General features: G+C 38.2%; 2 protein-coding genes and 1 long non-coding RNA gene across 5 annotated transcripts in view; 1 reads left to right on the forward strand and 2 right to left on the reverse strand.

Moving 5' to 3' along the window:
- The window catches only part of LOC115760279, a 96,653-nt gene that overhangs the window by 64,250 nt on the left and 18,415 nt on the right, over positions 1-13,988 (reverse strand). The gene's annotated exons all lie outside the window — the stretch shown is intronic.
- Positions 8,750-9,937, forward strand: LOC115760277 (class E basic helix-loop-helix protein 22). Its single transcript, XM_030701548.1, has 3 exons — positions 8,750-9,281; positions 9,349-9,462; positions 9,522-9,937. Exons 1-3 carry the CDS (start codon positions 8,803-8,805, stop codon positions 9,652-9,654), a joined length of 726 nt encoding a protein of 241 aa, XP_030557408.1. The 5' UTR covers positions 8,750-8,802; the 3' UTR covers positions 9,655-9,937.
- On the reverse strand, positions 11,131-12,120 carry LOC115760278 (cytochrome b5). Its single transcript, XM_030701549.1, has one exon. The coding sequence runs from the start codon at positions 11,868-11,870 to the stop codon at positions 11,448-11,450; it is 423 nt and encodes a 140-aa protein (XP_030557409.1). The 5' UTR covers positions 11,871-12,120; the 3' UTR covers positions 11,131-11,447.

Below are 13,988 nucleotides of genomic sequence, written 5' to 3' on the forward strand. Positions count from 1 at the left end.
GACACATCATTAAAGGCAGCAGCAGCCATTTGCAGCAGGCGGCTGGCGACAGGGGCAGGATGTGAATGAGAAGGGTGGCCGGGCGGGATGGACCAGCACGTAGAACGCAGCACGCAGCACACATCCACATGCCCAGTCACAATGGGGAATGGTGCATAATTCATCACAATCAGCAACAGGAACCAGAGTTGACTTCAGATGGAAATATCCAAATTCAATGCTTTACCTACGGCCGAAGTCCTTTCTGTGGCAATTGTAATTGCAGTTCCAGGGCCGAGTTATGCAGCATTAAAAATGCGTGTGGCAAGCGGGCACACCAAGTGTAAACCCGAAACGAGGGGATAAAAATCACTCATATGAGTGGAAGTTGGGTAAGTGTCTGCTCTGTGTGTGTGTGCGTGTGTCGAGCAGAAGAGAGTCACCAAAATTACGCAAATGCTGACTCAGCTCAGCTGCCGGCCGAGCCGCCCAGTTATCGAACTGTGGACACTTTCATTGCGAAGCTTGTCAAACTTTTAGCTTGAAAAGTCGGAAATTCGCCTTTGGTTGTGTCTGGCGTGTGTGTTTGTGTATCTGTGTTTGTGTTTGGGCTGTGTCTATGTGTGTGTGTGTGTGGTGTATTCTGCTGTTGCTGCTTCTTCTTTTGCAACTTTTGCTACGTTTACTCAACGCTTGTTGTTGTTTGTATAACATTCCATATCCATTTGCAAAAACGCGCAAAAAAAAACAAGAGTTCTCTTGTCAATGGAGCACGTCTAGATACCCTGTAGTTCGGCAGCTGAGCTGGTAAGCTTAGAAAAAAACGCATTCCTAAATAACTTTTGTGTTTATTTAGCGATTGTGTTGAAATTTGTGGGTTTTCAAATTGAATAGATGACCAAGCTTTAAGGCTGTTCCCACTTTTAGAAAGTCATTCGAATAGTTATACATATATATTCTTGTTCTCTTTGTATGCTATAAGATACACAACATTAAGACTCCACTTTACTAGTCTTTCGAATCGATTGAATCGATCAGTACGATTACAAATAATACAAATTAAATTGATGAAAAAACGATCCGTTTTTTTTAGATCGAAAGCCGGGCAAGTAGGGTTATAAAATTATCATTCTTGAATAGATCTAGTATTTGTTATGGAATTTTTGTGAAATTTATAGGCTTTCAAGTTGAATACCATATGTATACATATACCAAAAATGATGGTCTACTTGTAGAGAGAGAAATTGCATATTATAGATTTCTTTCTATACTATACGAGCACCTGCTATAATATTTGTTTTCTATACTATACTCTCATGATCTTCGAGATAGGCTCAAAAGCCGCAACTGGAAATCAATAATTATCGATTTCAAGAATGTTATCGATAAATGAAAATAGTATAAAGTGCATTTCTTCTGGCTAGTCTAGTCTCTCTGATACACGCGTACATAGAGAGGAAAGCGCAGACATAGCTTGTTCCATGTACATATGTCTCTCAGCTACAAGATACCCTCTGCTGCTCAAACTCAATAATTACAGGGTACAATAAAAATAAAAAAAAAACTGAAACACAACAATAACGGCAACAAACAACCCCTTTAGAGCGACGATGACGTTGCGAATGGATGGGGTGGGACATTCGCACTCGCACTCGCTTTCGTACTCGCACTTCTATCCATTTTCCACTTTCCATTCCCTCCTGGCAGCATTTTAATTCGAATTGGTATTGCAGGCATTGTTATTGTTGTTTTTGTTGCCGTAGCACTCATTCTACAACTGCTCTCCGACTGGCTGTTTGGTTTCCATTTGATGCTGATAAATTGTAAGTGCGTTGGGTGGGATTTGGGCTTTGTGCTTGGGTTTGGGGTTCAGGATTCAGGATTCAGGATCGAGAACTGTGCACTGAGTACCGGGCGCGGTAATGGCCATGTTCGTCCCACAGGGGTGGGTGTTAAAGCAAAGCCAAAGAGGAAGTTGCATACAACGCATAATTTGATAAAATATTGCACGCTGTTTCTTTGTTAGAATTCGGTGGATGAGCATTAGATGTAATCAATAAAATCTCTAGACACGAACGAATGAGGGAAATCCATTTAAAAGTACCTGACATAAAAGTGATATGGACATATTTCACTTTATATTTTAGCAGACGAAATACATTATACATCTAGTTGATTGTGTAAATTAAGTTATGTATTTCTAGCTTGTGAGAAAGTTTTAATTAGCGAAACTAGCTTTATTTGAGCCTAGGCTCAATTAACAGGCGCAATAACATGAATGTTTTTATCCTTTTGTGTGAAAAGTTCCGATATTCACGCAACATAACGCCGATAGTTCACACTTACATAAATAAGAGTAAGACATATAATACTAAGACGTGAAATTATTTTACACACAATTGAATTAACATGAATGGCAAACAATTCGTCACTTTAACATTTAGATGTTTATTATTTAACAGCTAGAAATGAAGTTCTCTATACATGTAATAGATATTTCAAGAACATTCATTCACATTACGTGAATATTCTGCATAACGTATGTTTATCAACTGATCTACATTGAAATGCAATGCTTAACTTGCTGTCAAATATTTACAAGCAGGCTGTAATTATTGCCAACTTGCATGACATTGCACTTTCGATAAAACCAGCTTGTTATTGATATTTAAAATTTAAACAATTTGTTTGACATGCGGATGCGAATACGCAAAGCAATTCAACTAACAAACAATTATCATAATAAGGCCTCATTTTATTACTAGAAAATCTCGTAGCCAAGTTATAAATTTGTTGCAAAAGTATTAACAAACTTCGAATCGAAAACAAGTGCACAAGTTGTATTGCATAGACAAGTTCTACTTTATTACAATGCTGCGCAAAAGTACTTTGCTCTGATAATCCAATTAAAGCTGTTCGCCCACGAATTGCCTTCTGCGAAATGCACAAAGTTTTGCGAGGCAAACTTCTACTTGTTTTTTTCTTTTTTTTTTGCTAATGGCCAAGACAGATATCAAGTGCGAAGGCTCTAGAAATGAGCTATAAATATAAAATACTTAGTCGTATATTTCGAGAGGGCAGGCAACAATGTATTTCCCCAGCGTACAATTGACACATTTTTGCCCATTCGAGCTTCACGACGTTCTGCAATAAAAACAACAAATAAATATGTGACTATTAAGCAAATAAAAGCAGCAACCGCAGCTGTAGAGTACGGGATGTGCGGGGCTAACCATGGAACAGCCAAAGTGTGCTTGTACCTTGAAAATGTTACGCCAGGGAATCATTAGATGGCGACTCTTACGTTTCGATGGCCTGCCATAAATACTCGATATGAGCCAGAGTGTGGCCATCGATAATAAGGTTAGGCTTGGGCCTAGCAGAGCTCTTTTCTATATATAAATTTGCCTAATTTTTGGTATTGCACAATAAAATGCTAATGATTGATTCGCATGGCCCCATGGAGTGCAGTTTGCGAGATCCCAAACCAAAATGTTGGCATTCATTATGTTGGGTACCAACTTTAAATTGGGGTTCTGGCTTTTGCATTTGTAATTATATGCTAAACAATAAAAAAAAGAATATATATATATAGTATTCCAACAATTGGGCAGAACGGACGAGCCTAATGATGACTGGGCGCAAATGTACAAATCTTAATTATGCAAATCACGGTCGTGCATAAATTATGTAAATTATAATGAAATTCCTCATGGAAACGCTACGATTTTGCCAGCCCATCCATTTCTGGCGGCTTTCTGCCCAAAAATTACAATATACATATATGTATATGCATACTATATACGATATATGTATGATATATGTGTCTGTAAAATGTGAAAACCAAACATTTAATTCGAACCAACACGCAGGGTGGAAAATAAATTGCAATGTAAATGCAGCATAAAAACTGAATTAGTACACGAACAATTCCAAATGAGACGAGAGAAAATGCCAGGGCAAGAACAAGAGAAAGAGAGAGCGAGAGAGACATTGAGAGCGAGATGAATTGAAATCTCTGCAATTGCGCTATATAAAGAGGCCCCGAGACCAAGACTCTCGCCAAATGCACACAAATAGCGCATTGTGCGGAGGGGCTGCTCACATTTCGTATACACCGCGGGCCGCTTAGGGTGCGAACAGTTTTTGGAAATGGGCAAAAAAAAAAAAAAAGAATCCAAAAAATAATGCCATACGGTGTTGCCTGGCCCATAACATCTGACACAATAATTCACTCTATGCCCAGAAACCTTAGTGTGCCAGCACTTTATTAAAATAAGAAAATATGTGCACGAATTATGGCTGCTATCGAGCATGATTGAATTCATCTAGAGCTCAATGATTGGCTCTGTCCCAGAGTATTAATTATGCAGTAACTTATTAGTTCCCTGGCATCAAGAAATTATTTATTCAAGTTCGGGTAGCGTATCTCATATTTAAAGAGGAAAATTTGAAAATGTCCTCATTATGTTCCTAACTCCACAGCGAGAAGCATCAAAAAACTCAGATAAGAAAATTCTAATAAAAAATCCATTATATTCTAAAATTATTTCGTAAGTTGCGTTTTTCAATAGAAATATAGCTTTGAGCATTTGCAAGCGTTTGAGCAGATATTTATTAGTTCCTTGACAAGAAACTATTATTTAAAAAAACGCACAAAAACATTAAAAAAAGCAGAAAGCAGCTGAAGTAAACTTCTTTCTCAGACAATTAAATTGAATCGAAACCCAATAACAAAAACATAATAGAAAATATATAAACACATTCTTCCTTCCAACTCTTCATCCAATCCCAGCCGGAGCAACATAGAAAAAATAATACCCACTGATTAAAGATTCCATCATTTGCATCACAACAATTTCTTAGAAATAAAAATAATATTTACCAAAGCCCCTTTGTTAGCTTTTAAGCAGGAACTTATTAGTTTTCTGGTAACAAGATAATCTTTGTCAAAGTCCAAAGAATATTCCAAGTAAATGTAAAGCAAATACTCATTATGCGCCTGCAAGAAATTCATTGGAAAAGCGCACAATGCTATCCTAGACTAGCTAAGGAAATAATTGCTCGCTTGGCATCAAAACAGATATTATTAGCTTACAAGCGACATAGACGAAGACCTCAACAAAGAGCGCTGTTTTAGTTGTAAACTAATAAAAATATTATAAAATTAATTAGCTAACTTTAAACACAACAATTAACTTTAAGTTGGATGACAATTTCAATAAATTAATGGATATTTAGAAATGTAAAATTTTACTAATACAAGGGAATTCATTTATCTTTATCTTCTTTTATCTTCTTCACTGCAAAGGCTAAGGTTATTAAACTTCTTAAATAAATTTGTTTATTTCGCCGATTCCATTATTCTTGATCAGTATCGACAGCCGAGTCGATATATACTCCCAGTTACAGGAATCGATACGCTTCTTGCCGAAGTTGCCCAACTCTATTCATTGTCGAATTGGCGCCCAACGTGTGTAAGAAACCAAAGCATATCCGGTGCATCCCCTAGAAATTTATTGTCCGTTTCGTGTGGCCACAAAACAATCATAGGAAATAGCCACAATGTCAACGCTGCCAACATTTCAAGCAAACAGGCAGCTACTACTGACGTTTCTTGAGTAAAATGTGGCTATGGCCAGTCATGGCGTTCCGGCTAGGCGTGTCAAGTGTGGCAAGGATTAAATTAGCTTAATTTAATTCAAGACTATTGAACAGGAACAACTGAAACAGTCTAAGAGACAGATAATCATATATTTAGCCGATAGCTTACACTACATCTTTAAGAAAGCTCCATTCCCTACGTAAATGTATGCAATCTTGATAACACATGGAAAAGTTTATTCAAATCGCGCTCAATATATATAGACAATTTAATATACAACTCTGTTTATTTAATACATGTGTTTTTTAGAAGCAAAAAGAAAGACCCCAAGAGATACATATATGGCAAGAAAATATTGGCGATATTACTCAATGAGATGGGACCCTCAATTACACCCATTATCGGCCTGGAAACTGAACTGACCTATAATATCCGAGGCAAGACTTAAGGCCGAAACTTTTTAGTTTATTGGCAACAGATCGCTATTGTTTATGCACTTGATGATAGTTCTTAATAGCTTATTTGTCAATTGGCAACAGGATAATGTTTATCAATATCAAAACTAAAAAAATTAAGATCTTCATAAAAAACTTATTAGTTAATCGACATGAGGTCGCTACTGTTGATGCAAGCCCTAACCAGGAACTTATTAGTTGCCTGACAAAAGGATAAATCATAAAATGATTTCTTTATGAAGCCCTGGACGTGTTGTAGCTTAAAAGAAAAATCACATGGCGTGTGAATGTAACAAAAATTGGCTCACAAAAATGTTAAAGAGAAAGAAAACTTTGAAAATCGTAAAACTATAAAAATTTGTTGCATACGCACATGCATAAAATCGCATTTACACATATGTATGTACGTACATACACACACATGTGTACATACATTAAATTAAAAAAATGAACAAAATATTTCTTGGAAATGACAGCGAGGCGCAAAGCCACGTGTCGCGCCTCTGCGTCCGAATAACAGACACATGCATTGTGTGAAAGCAGCAAAAGAAATATATAAACAAAAAACTTTTCATGCAAGACAAAAAAATGTATGTATATATAAAAGTCGCATACTGCCAGTTTACAGAAAAACAAACAAAAATTATTTGCAGAGCAAATTTCTTTTTTCTCATAGCGAAAGTCACGAGTGAACGCTGGCGCGTCGGAAAAATGAATGCCGTTTGGCAAAGTGCTAAGCAAGTACTTGAGGTAAAAAGTATCGATTACTTCTTGTGCGGCGCTGCACAACACTGGCTGTGAAATTAACAGTAAAATGTTTGGCATGTGCCATTCGCTGGCATTGCGCCCACTTTAAACAATGCGATGCACACATACACTCAAATGCGCTGCCCGCATATACATGTGTATGCATGTATGTGTAGAAAACTACATGCAGTTGAAATTCGAATTCATATTATGATGCATGAGCAGCGGTGGCGGCGGCAGCGGCAGCGACAGCGGCAGCATCGTTCAACCCCCCAGAGAAGCGTCGGGCGCAACGAGAAATGGCTTTGTCAACGTTTGCAAAGCAGACTAAGCAACTGCAGGCCCCAGGATCAGCGGGCGACGACGGCGCTGAGCATGTGATTAGATTCAGTTTCAATGGAAATTGAAATCAGAGACAAAGCGTAGCGCAGCCACCATGCCCAGCTGGGGTATGGCAGGGTTGCAAAAAGTGTACGGTAAAAGCGTTGCCAAGAAGAATGTGAATGATTTTCGTCGGGTTGCAGTCGTCGTAGTATGTAGTTGTACCCGGGCATTAAGAGTGCTACGGCCACTGATTCATGGAGATTTCTTGCTGTATTTTTTTTGTTGGTATTGGTAGAGCACAACCACTAAACGTCAACCACCAACGTCAACGGCAGCGCGTCGCGGCACACATTCATGCGTGCGTGCGTGTGTGTGTGTGTGTGTGTGCTGTGAGCGCTCGTAATATTCTTTCGCTGCCGAGATTAACACCAGGCAACGCACGGACGCCGGCAAGGCAAAAATTATAATTCGTGCTGCGTCGCTGGCGTTGGCAGCATCAGCAGCAGCGCAAATCGGAAAATCGTTATACGTTGAATATACCACAAAATCGCGGTCGGCAGCGGCAACTCCGTTGTGTTGTTTTGGCCGGCACCCGCAACTCCTGGCGCTCCTCACACTCGCGCATCGAATTCGAAGCCTGCCACAGCGGCAACGGCAACGGCAGCATCAGCCGCATTTTAATTTTGTGGTGCGTGCGTTTTACATACATATACATACATACATACATAAATACATATAAACGGATTTCTTTGCTATTTGCCGTCTCGCTCTGGCGCTCGCTGCGGTCGTGTTTTGTGGTTAATTTAAATAAATAATCCTTAAAGTGCGGCTTATTTTTACAGTCAGTGCATGCGGCATAATAAATGCGCGATAATAAAAACAAACAGTGCACAAATCAATAAATAATTAAAACAAATATTAAGTACACATTTTAAAAAATACTTTCAAAATAAATATTTTTATAACCAAAAACTAGTTAAAAACGCGCATATTTAGAGATTATATGCAAAGCGCCATCTGTGTGTAGCTTTGTGAAAGTCTAAACATGAACATAAAATTGTTTCTAAATCAACCTAATTAATTGATAATAAACAAAATCTTTTCCAATTGAAAAGTATGTTTATATTTTCAAGCCTATGAAATTCTATGTAATCCTAAACATGGACAAATGTGCAAAGTTGTTCAGAAAATGTTTAAAAAGATACGATTTTATATATAAAATAAAATATGTATTCAATATTAAAATGATTAGATACTAAATACATACTTAATATTTAATATATATTTTCATATTTAAATTGAAATCAAAATAAAAAATACAAATAAATGTAAATTACAAATTTGAAGAATGAAAATTAAAAAAAAAACAAAATAATGAATAAAATAAAAAGTAAATTAAATTAGTCAATTTTAAAATAATAAATATTTTTAGCAATAAAATACAAATGTTAAAATCCTCGCTTAAAAAGGCGAACGTTTTCAACATACACAAAACGCCCTCTGTGGCAAAGCTTTTCAACAAGCTCAAGTTTTCGCAGCTGCCCGCCAGCTGGCGCTGCAGTTACTATGCTGACAGCCCTGCTTAACTGTTCTGTTAGCGAAAAATATATCGAGGCGACTACCCTGTAATTACACATTCGGCTGCTCAGCATTTAAATTGTTTTTGGCATTTTTGCAGAATAAACTATATAAATGGATCCCTCGAATTTGCCTTTTGGATTCCCGGGTCTGCCCGGTCACGGACACATGCCCATACCGCCCACGGCCAATATGCTTGGCGCGCACGGACATCCAGCGCCCACGGCCAGTCCGCCGCAAAGCGTGCCTGGACGTCGCACACCGCTCGGCTCCGTGGGCCTGGGCGGCTTTTATGCCCAAGGTCTGGGCATGTCGCAGCAGAGCATGACGCCCACGGATGAGAATAAGCCCGGGCCCAGTGGAACCGAGAAGCCTCTGAGTCCCACGGCTGCGGCGATTGCGGCCATAAGCGGCGGCACCACCACAGCGGCCATGTCCAGCATTGGCGGTGTTGGCAGCGGCGGATCTGGCGGAAGCGGCCCGAATGGGGGCAAGCAAAAGAATCGTCAGGGCAAGACGGTGCGACTGAATATCAATGCGCGGGAGCGCAGAAGAATGCACGATCTGAACGATGCGCTGGATGAGCTGCGCAGGTAAATGACAAAACAAACTATATATGACAAGTTTTCCGGACTGACCAATTGACTTATTGTGTTACAGCGTGATTCCCTATGCGCACTCGCCCTCGGTGCGAAAACTATCCAAAATTGCCACCTTGCTGCTGGCCAAGAACTATATATTGATGCAGCAGAATGCGCTGGAGGAGCTGCGCAGGTATGTGCTCCGTATTTAACGCTATACGAAAACATTCTTTAATCTATTATAATTTACAGACTGCTTGCGTATATACAGAGCACCACGGGCGCCGCTCCTCTCGATTTGGGCGCCTTTCCGGCAGCGGCCAAGCTGCAAGCGCTGCTCGCAGGACCACACCATGAGCCGCCCACAAGCAGCAGCAACAGTTAAATGCTGCTCCACTAGAAGAAGCTGTTTGCCATTAAGCAAGAGAGGAAGCAATACACGTCTATGTTTAAGTCAATTGAAGAGCCAAATAATTGTGTACTAGTCAGGCCAGAAGGTTGAGCATCTGTTAAGTGATATTTAGTTCTTTTATAAGCATTTCCTTTATGCATTTACATATATACTATATATATATATTGTCTGTATAGATTGTAAGGCGAATATAATCAGTACGCGCAATAAAATACATTCTAGAACAACCAATCGGAGAGAACAGGGCAGGTATCTGATATGGCAAATGGTGTGATTAAATTCGATTTTATTTGAATAGGCCCTTTTTGTTGAGGCAGAAACAAAGTTCGCAGTTTAGCTGAGAGATCTGATGTGAAATCAATTAAATTTGTTAAAATTTGTTCGCAAGACAATTAACATAAATGATTGCATATTGGATCCTACGGCTGGGAGCGAGAGTACGCTTTAATCTCAGGCAGACAACAAGTTTTGTAGACATGCAAAAATAGGCTCTGACATAATTTATTGGGTATAGAGACTAGCATTTGCATTTGTAATATAAGAAATTAGAAATAAGAAATTAAGGCAGATTTAATACCCTTGTAGACATTTGCTTTATGGTTTTGCGGATATTTGAGAATAGTGAGGCTCGAGTTTGTTGAAAATATCTTGTAGAACATTGTTCCAATGGCAGCTAAATGATATAGTGGTCCGATGTTGATAAGATCTTTTATATATATATGAGAAGCATTATAAAACTTATAAATGTCGAGATTGGTAAAGATATTTTGTTAAACATAAAAGTTTTCAATACAAGAACCTACGTTTCGACCAATCGTTTCTATGACAGCTATATGATATAGAGGTCCGATCCGGCAGGTTCCAGAACAGGAAAGACGTCCTATATAAAATGTCAAGACGATTTTTTTAAGCTGAGAGACTAGCTTGCATAGAATCACAGAAACGGACGGACAGGCAGACTCACAGGCGGACATGACTATATCAACTCGGCTGTTGATGTTGATCTGGAATATATATACTTAATGGATTCGGAGATGACTCCTTCTATGCTTTATATATTTTATGACAAAATTATAATTAATAATAATAGTTTTTATAGACTACCTTGCCGGAGTTAGTATGTGGGGGACTTTAGTATAACAAAATTTTCATTCGGTTCTTCTTTTCATGTCATAAGCCGAAAAGAAAATATGCTATCTGTGCTAGATTTTCAATATCCAATCTTAGCTAGATTTTCAGCATAGAGTTAAGCTTCAAAAGGAAAGAAATTTAGCTAATTGCTGTAGATAATCTCTAGGTAAATTGACTTTCTCATTGCGGCCTATTTAAAATGTGTAACAAAACTAGTTCGTCATTTAAATTGCCTCCTTAGCGTAGTTCTACTGTATTCGCACACGCCATTGAAAATATTGCTCAATCATGCGTTTTGTTTAAACACAATTAACATTTAATAACATTCAATAATCAGACATGTAAAACAGGCAATTAAGCACTAAATCGCTAGAACAGCAATATAATCAAATGCACAAATAGTCTATATATATATTTATATATATATAGATGTATGTATGTGTGTGTATGTATGTGCACAATTTGTATAGGTGTAAACTGTTGATGAAAACAAAAACGCTGATTAACACTTTTACTTAAAAGCTAAGAATATGGGAATACTCGAATATGCGAAATAAATAAATGTATGTAAGACAAGCGGAGCGGGACGGCTTGGTAGCGAGCTCTATTTAATAAGGAAGTAATCCCAATGCCGATCAGTCCGGTATGCCCGAGGACAGCACCTTGTTCTGACCCGTACGAAAGATGCATTGGGATGCCGGCAATTGGCCAATCAGGAACTGACGCATTTGCTCCACCGCATGACGCGAATGGCCAGTGCCATGGAAGGCAATGGTGGCATCGCGACCCGCATGATCCATGATGATATCATCGCCGCCGGGATGTTCGCGCAAAAACTGCGTCACATCGTAGACGCGATCGTAGATGACAATCCAGCAATCGTCGAAACTGTCATGATGTGCCACCTCCTCCAGCGTGATTTCGGGCGCATCGATCCTGCCTTTGGTCTTCTCTACGCTGGGCAGAATGATGACATCGCCCGTTTTGCCAGATTTGCTAACGGCTGCGAGTGGTCCAATGCGCAAAGTTTGCAGCAGATTTGTCAATGCCGATGCCATTTGGTTCCGGTATTTGGTATATATTGCAATCACTAGACGGTCCGAACTTTCGCTTTTTTTTATTTATATATATATTTATATATTTTTTTGTATATTATCGCAACGACGTCACCCGCGTGCCAATTGGAGCGTCAAGTAGTCAAAGTCCCTCACTCTCTCTCTCTCTCTGAATGTGTCTCAGTTTTAGTTTTAGTTTTTTTCTTTGGTTTTCAGTTTGGCTGGCCCACAACAGGTCCGGTCTAGTTGCGGCTCGTGTGGCTACTGGCGATCGAGTGTCGTTCGTGCCGTCGGCTGTAATCGCTTTATAAGTGGCAACACGTGAATCTTGGGCTCGCGGCGAGCGCTGATAAGGCTTCCAGCGGCCGACCACAAACTAGCGACGGGCGCCCAGACAAAATGTTACATATCTGTAGCCATAGCCAACTTTTATTATTTATTTCATCAGCAATATTATGTGTAGAATGTAGACTCAAAAGTTAAGGCATAAAAACTTAGCAGGGAAATTCGGCAAAAATTAAAACGAAATTCGCATTCAATAAAATTACCCAAAAAGAATCGAAGGGAAATTCGGTCAAACTTAAAAGGAAATTCACAAATACTAGGGAAATTCGCTGAAAGGGAAAATTCCCACAAACCAAATTCTACTGTGTGGAAGAAAAATCGAAGGGCAATTTGGCAAATATTAATAGGAAATTCGCTGAAAAAAAATCAATGGGAAATTCGACTAAAATTTAAAGCAAATTAGAAGTCGAGAAATCAAATTCTTTTGTATATTAAAATCTAAGAGAAATATGGGTAAAAGAATGGAAATTCGCTTAAAAGAAAATTTCGTAGAAATTATGCGCTGTTATGTAAAAATATCCAAGGGAAAATCGCCAAAAATTAAATGGAAATTTATTGTGAACAAAATTGATCAAGAATCTAATCTAACTGAAATCGAATGCAAGCCGAAATTCCTTCATTCGCAGTAGAGTAAGCCTGTGAAAGCTTCTAACTAAGCATAGAGAAAATCAGGCAAATTTTTTCAATTTGAAGATAGAAAATAAAGGGATATTTACAAGACACTCGTGACAGTAAAGGGGGCCTCTTAGCTGTTAATTCAGCATTAGATCAATTTTATCAAATAATTTGGATTGCTGCCAGTTATTGAAAATCGGAAATTCTGCTCACAGCACAAAGCTCAAGCTCATAAACCATTGTGTCTTATCGGTTTTTACAATTGATTAATTGCGGGCAATTAAAACTGCATTAAAATGATTTACATATCATGTTTGTTGACTTAACCTTGCCCCAGCATTCATATATAAGCATATACATATTTATAAATTTATAAAAATAAAACGGCTTTGTTTGTGTTTACAAGATTTATATACTTTTTTAAAAATGAGTAATTAAACATTTGCAGCGATAATACGTGTATGCATATAAGCGTCTACATAAAAAAACGCTGTGCAGATTATTAATTGAATATTACCGAAATTTTTAAAATTGTGACGCGCGTCAAATGGGCAACAACCTTATAAGGTATATTAAAATTAAATATATATATATTTTTTTTGGAAATTTACCTGCCCATTTTGTTATAGGCTTAAGTCGGGAGAGAGATACGCTTAAGACAACAGGATGTCGATATCGATTCTTATCGGGGAAAGTTATCGATTATGGACAATAAGGGCACCAGGAGGACCTACGTTCAAGTCTCTAGCTCTTATAGACTTATAAAAAGTATAAAAACTTTTTAATTTAAAAGCTATTAATCTATATATTACAAAGTTGCCACACAGACATATGCAATGCAATACGCAATTCAACAAAATATTTAACAAAAATATTTGTAATAAAAAATGCCACATTCTAGAAAATATTTTTGTAAGGCGTAATGCTCGGGACATAAATATTTCCCCATAAATATACGCACATAGCTGACGCCTGTGCTGATAGTGTAAGAACCGAGTAAACTTGATATGTTGAGAAATCGAAATCAATGTTAAGATCAACAATTGTCAATCCAGTGCTGGGGCTTCAGCTTAGCAATTGAATAGAATAGAATAAATCGATAGTTTGACGCGTACGTCTCTTAAACTGGGTTACCCGACTTGACTTTGACTAGGAGGTCAG

The sequence above is a fragment of the Drosophila novamexicana genome, unplaced genomic scaffold, assembly GCF_003285875.2.
Source record: "Drosophila novamexicana strain 15010-1031.04,08,12 unplaced genomic scaffold, DnovRS2.1 tig00000387-arrow-pilon, whole genome shotgun sequence".
Lineage (NCBI taxonomy): Eukaryota > Metazoa > Arthropoda > Insecta > Diptera > Drosophilidae > Drosophila > Drosophila novamexicana.

Bases quoted from the DNA above. Each gene is read 5' to 3' on its own strand.
- LOC115760277 (XM_030701548.1), top strand. From the start codon at position 8,803: ATGGATCCCTCGAATTTGCCTTTTGGATTCCCGGGTCTGCCCGGTCAC. The intron at 9,282-9,348 runs GTAAATGACAAA...ATTGTGTTACAG, and splicing joins GCGCTGGATGAGCTGCGCAG to CGTGATTCCCTATGCGCACT. The intron at 9,463-9,521 runs GTATGTGCTCCG...TATAATTTACAG, and splicing joins GCGCTGGAGGAGCTGCGCAG to ACTGCTTGCGTATATACAGA.
- LOC115760278 (XM_030701549.1), bottom strand. From the start codon at position 11,870: ATGGCATCGGCATTGACAAATCTGCTGCAAACTTTGCGCATTGGACCA.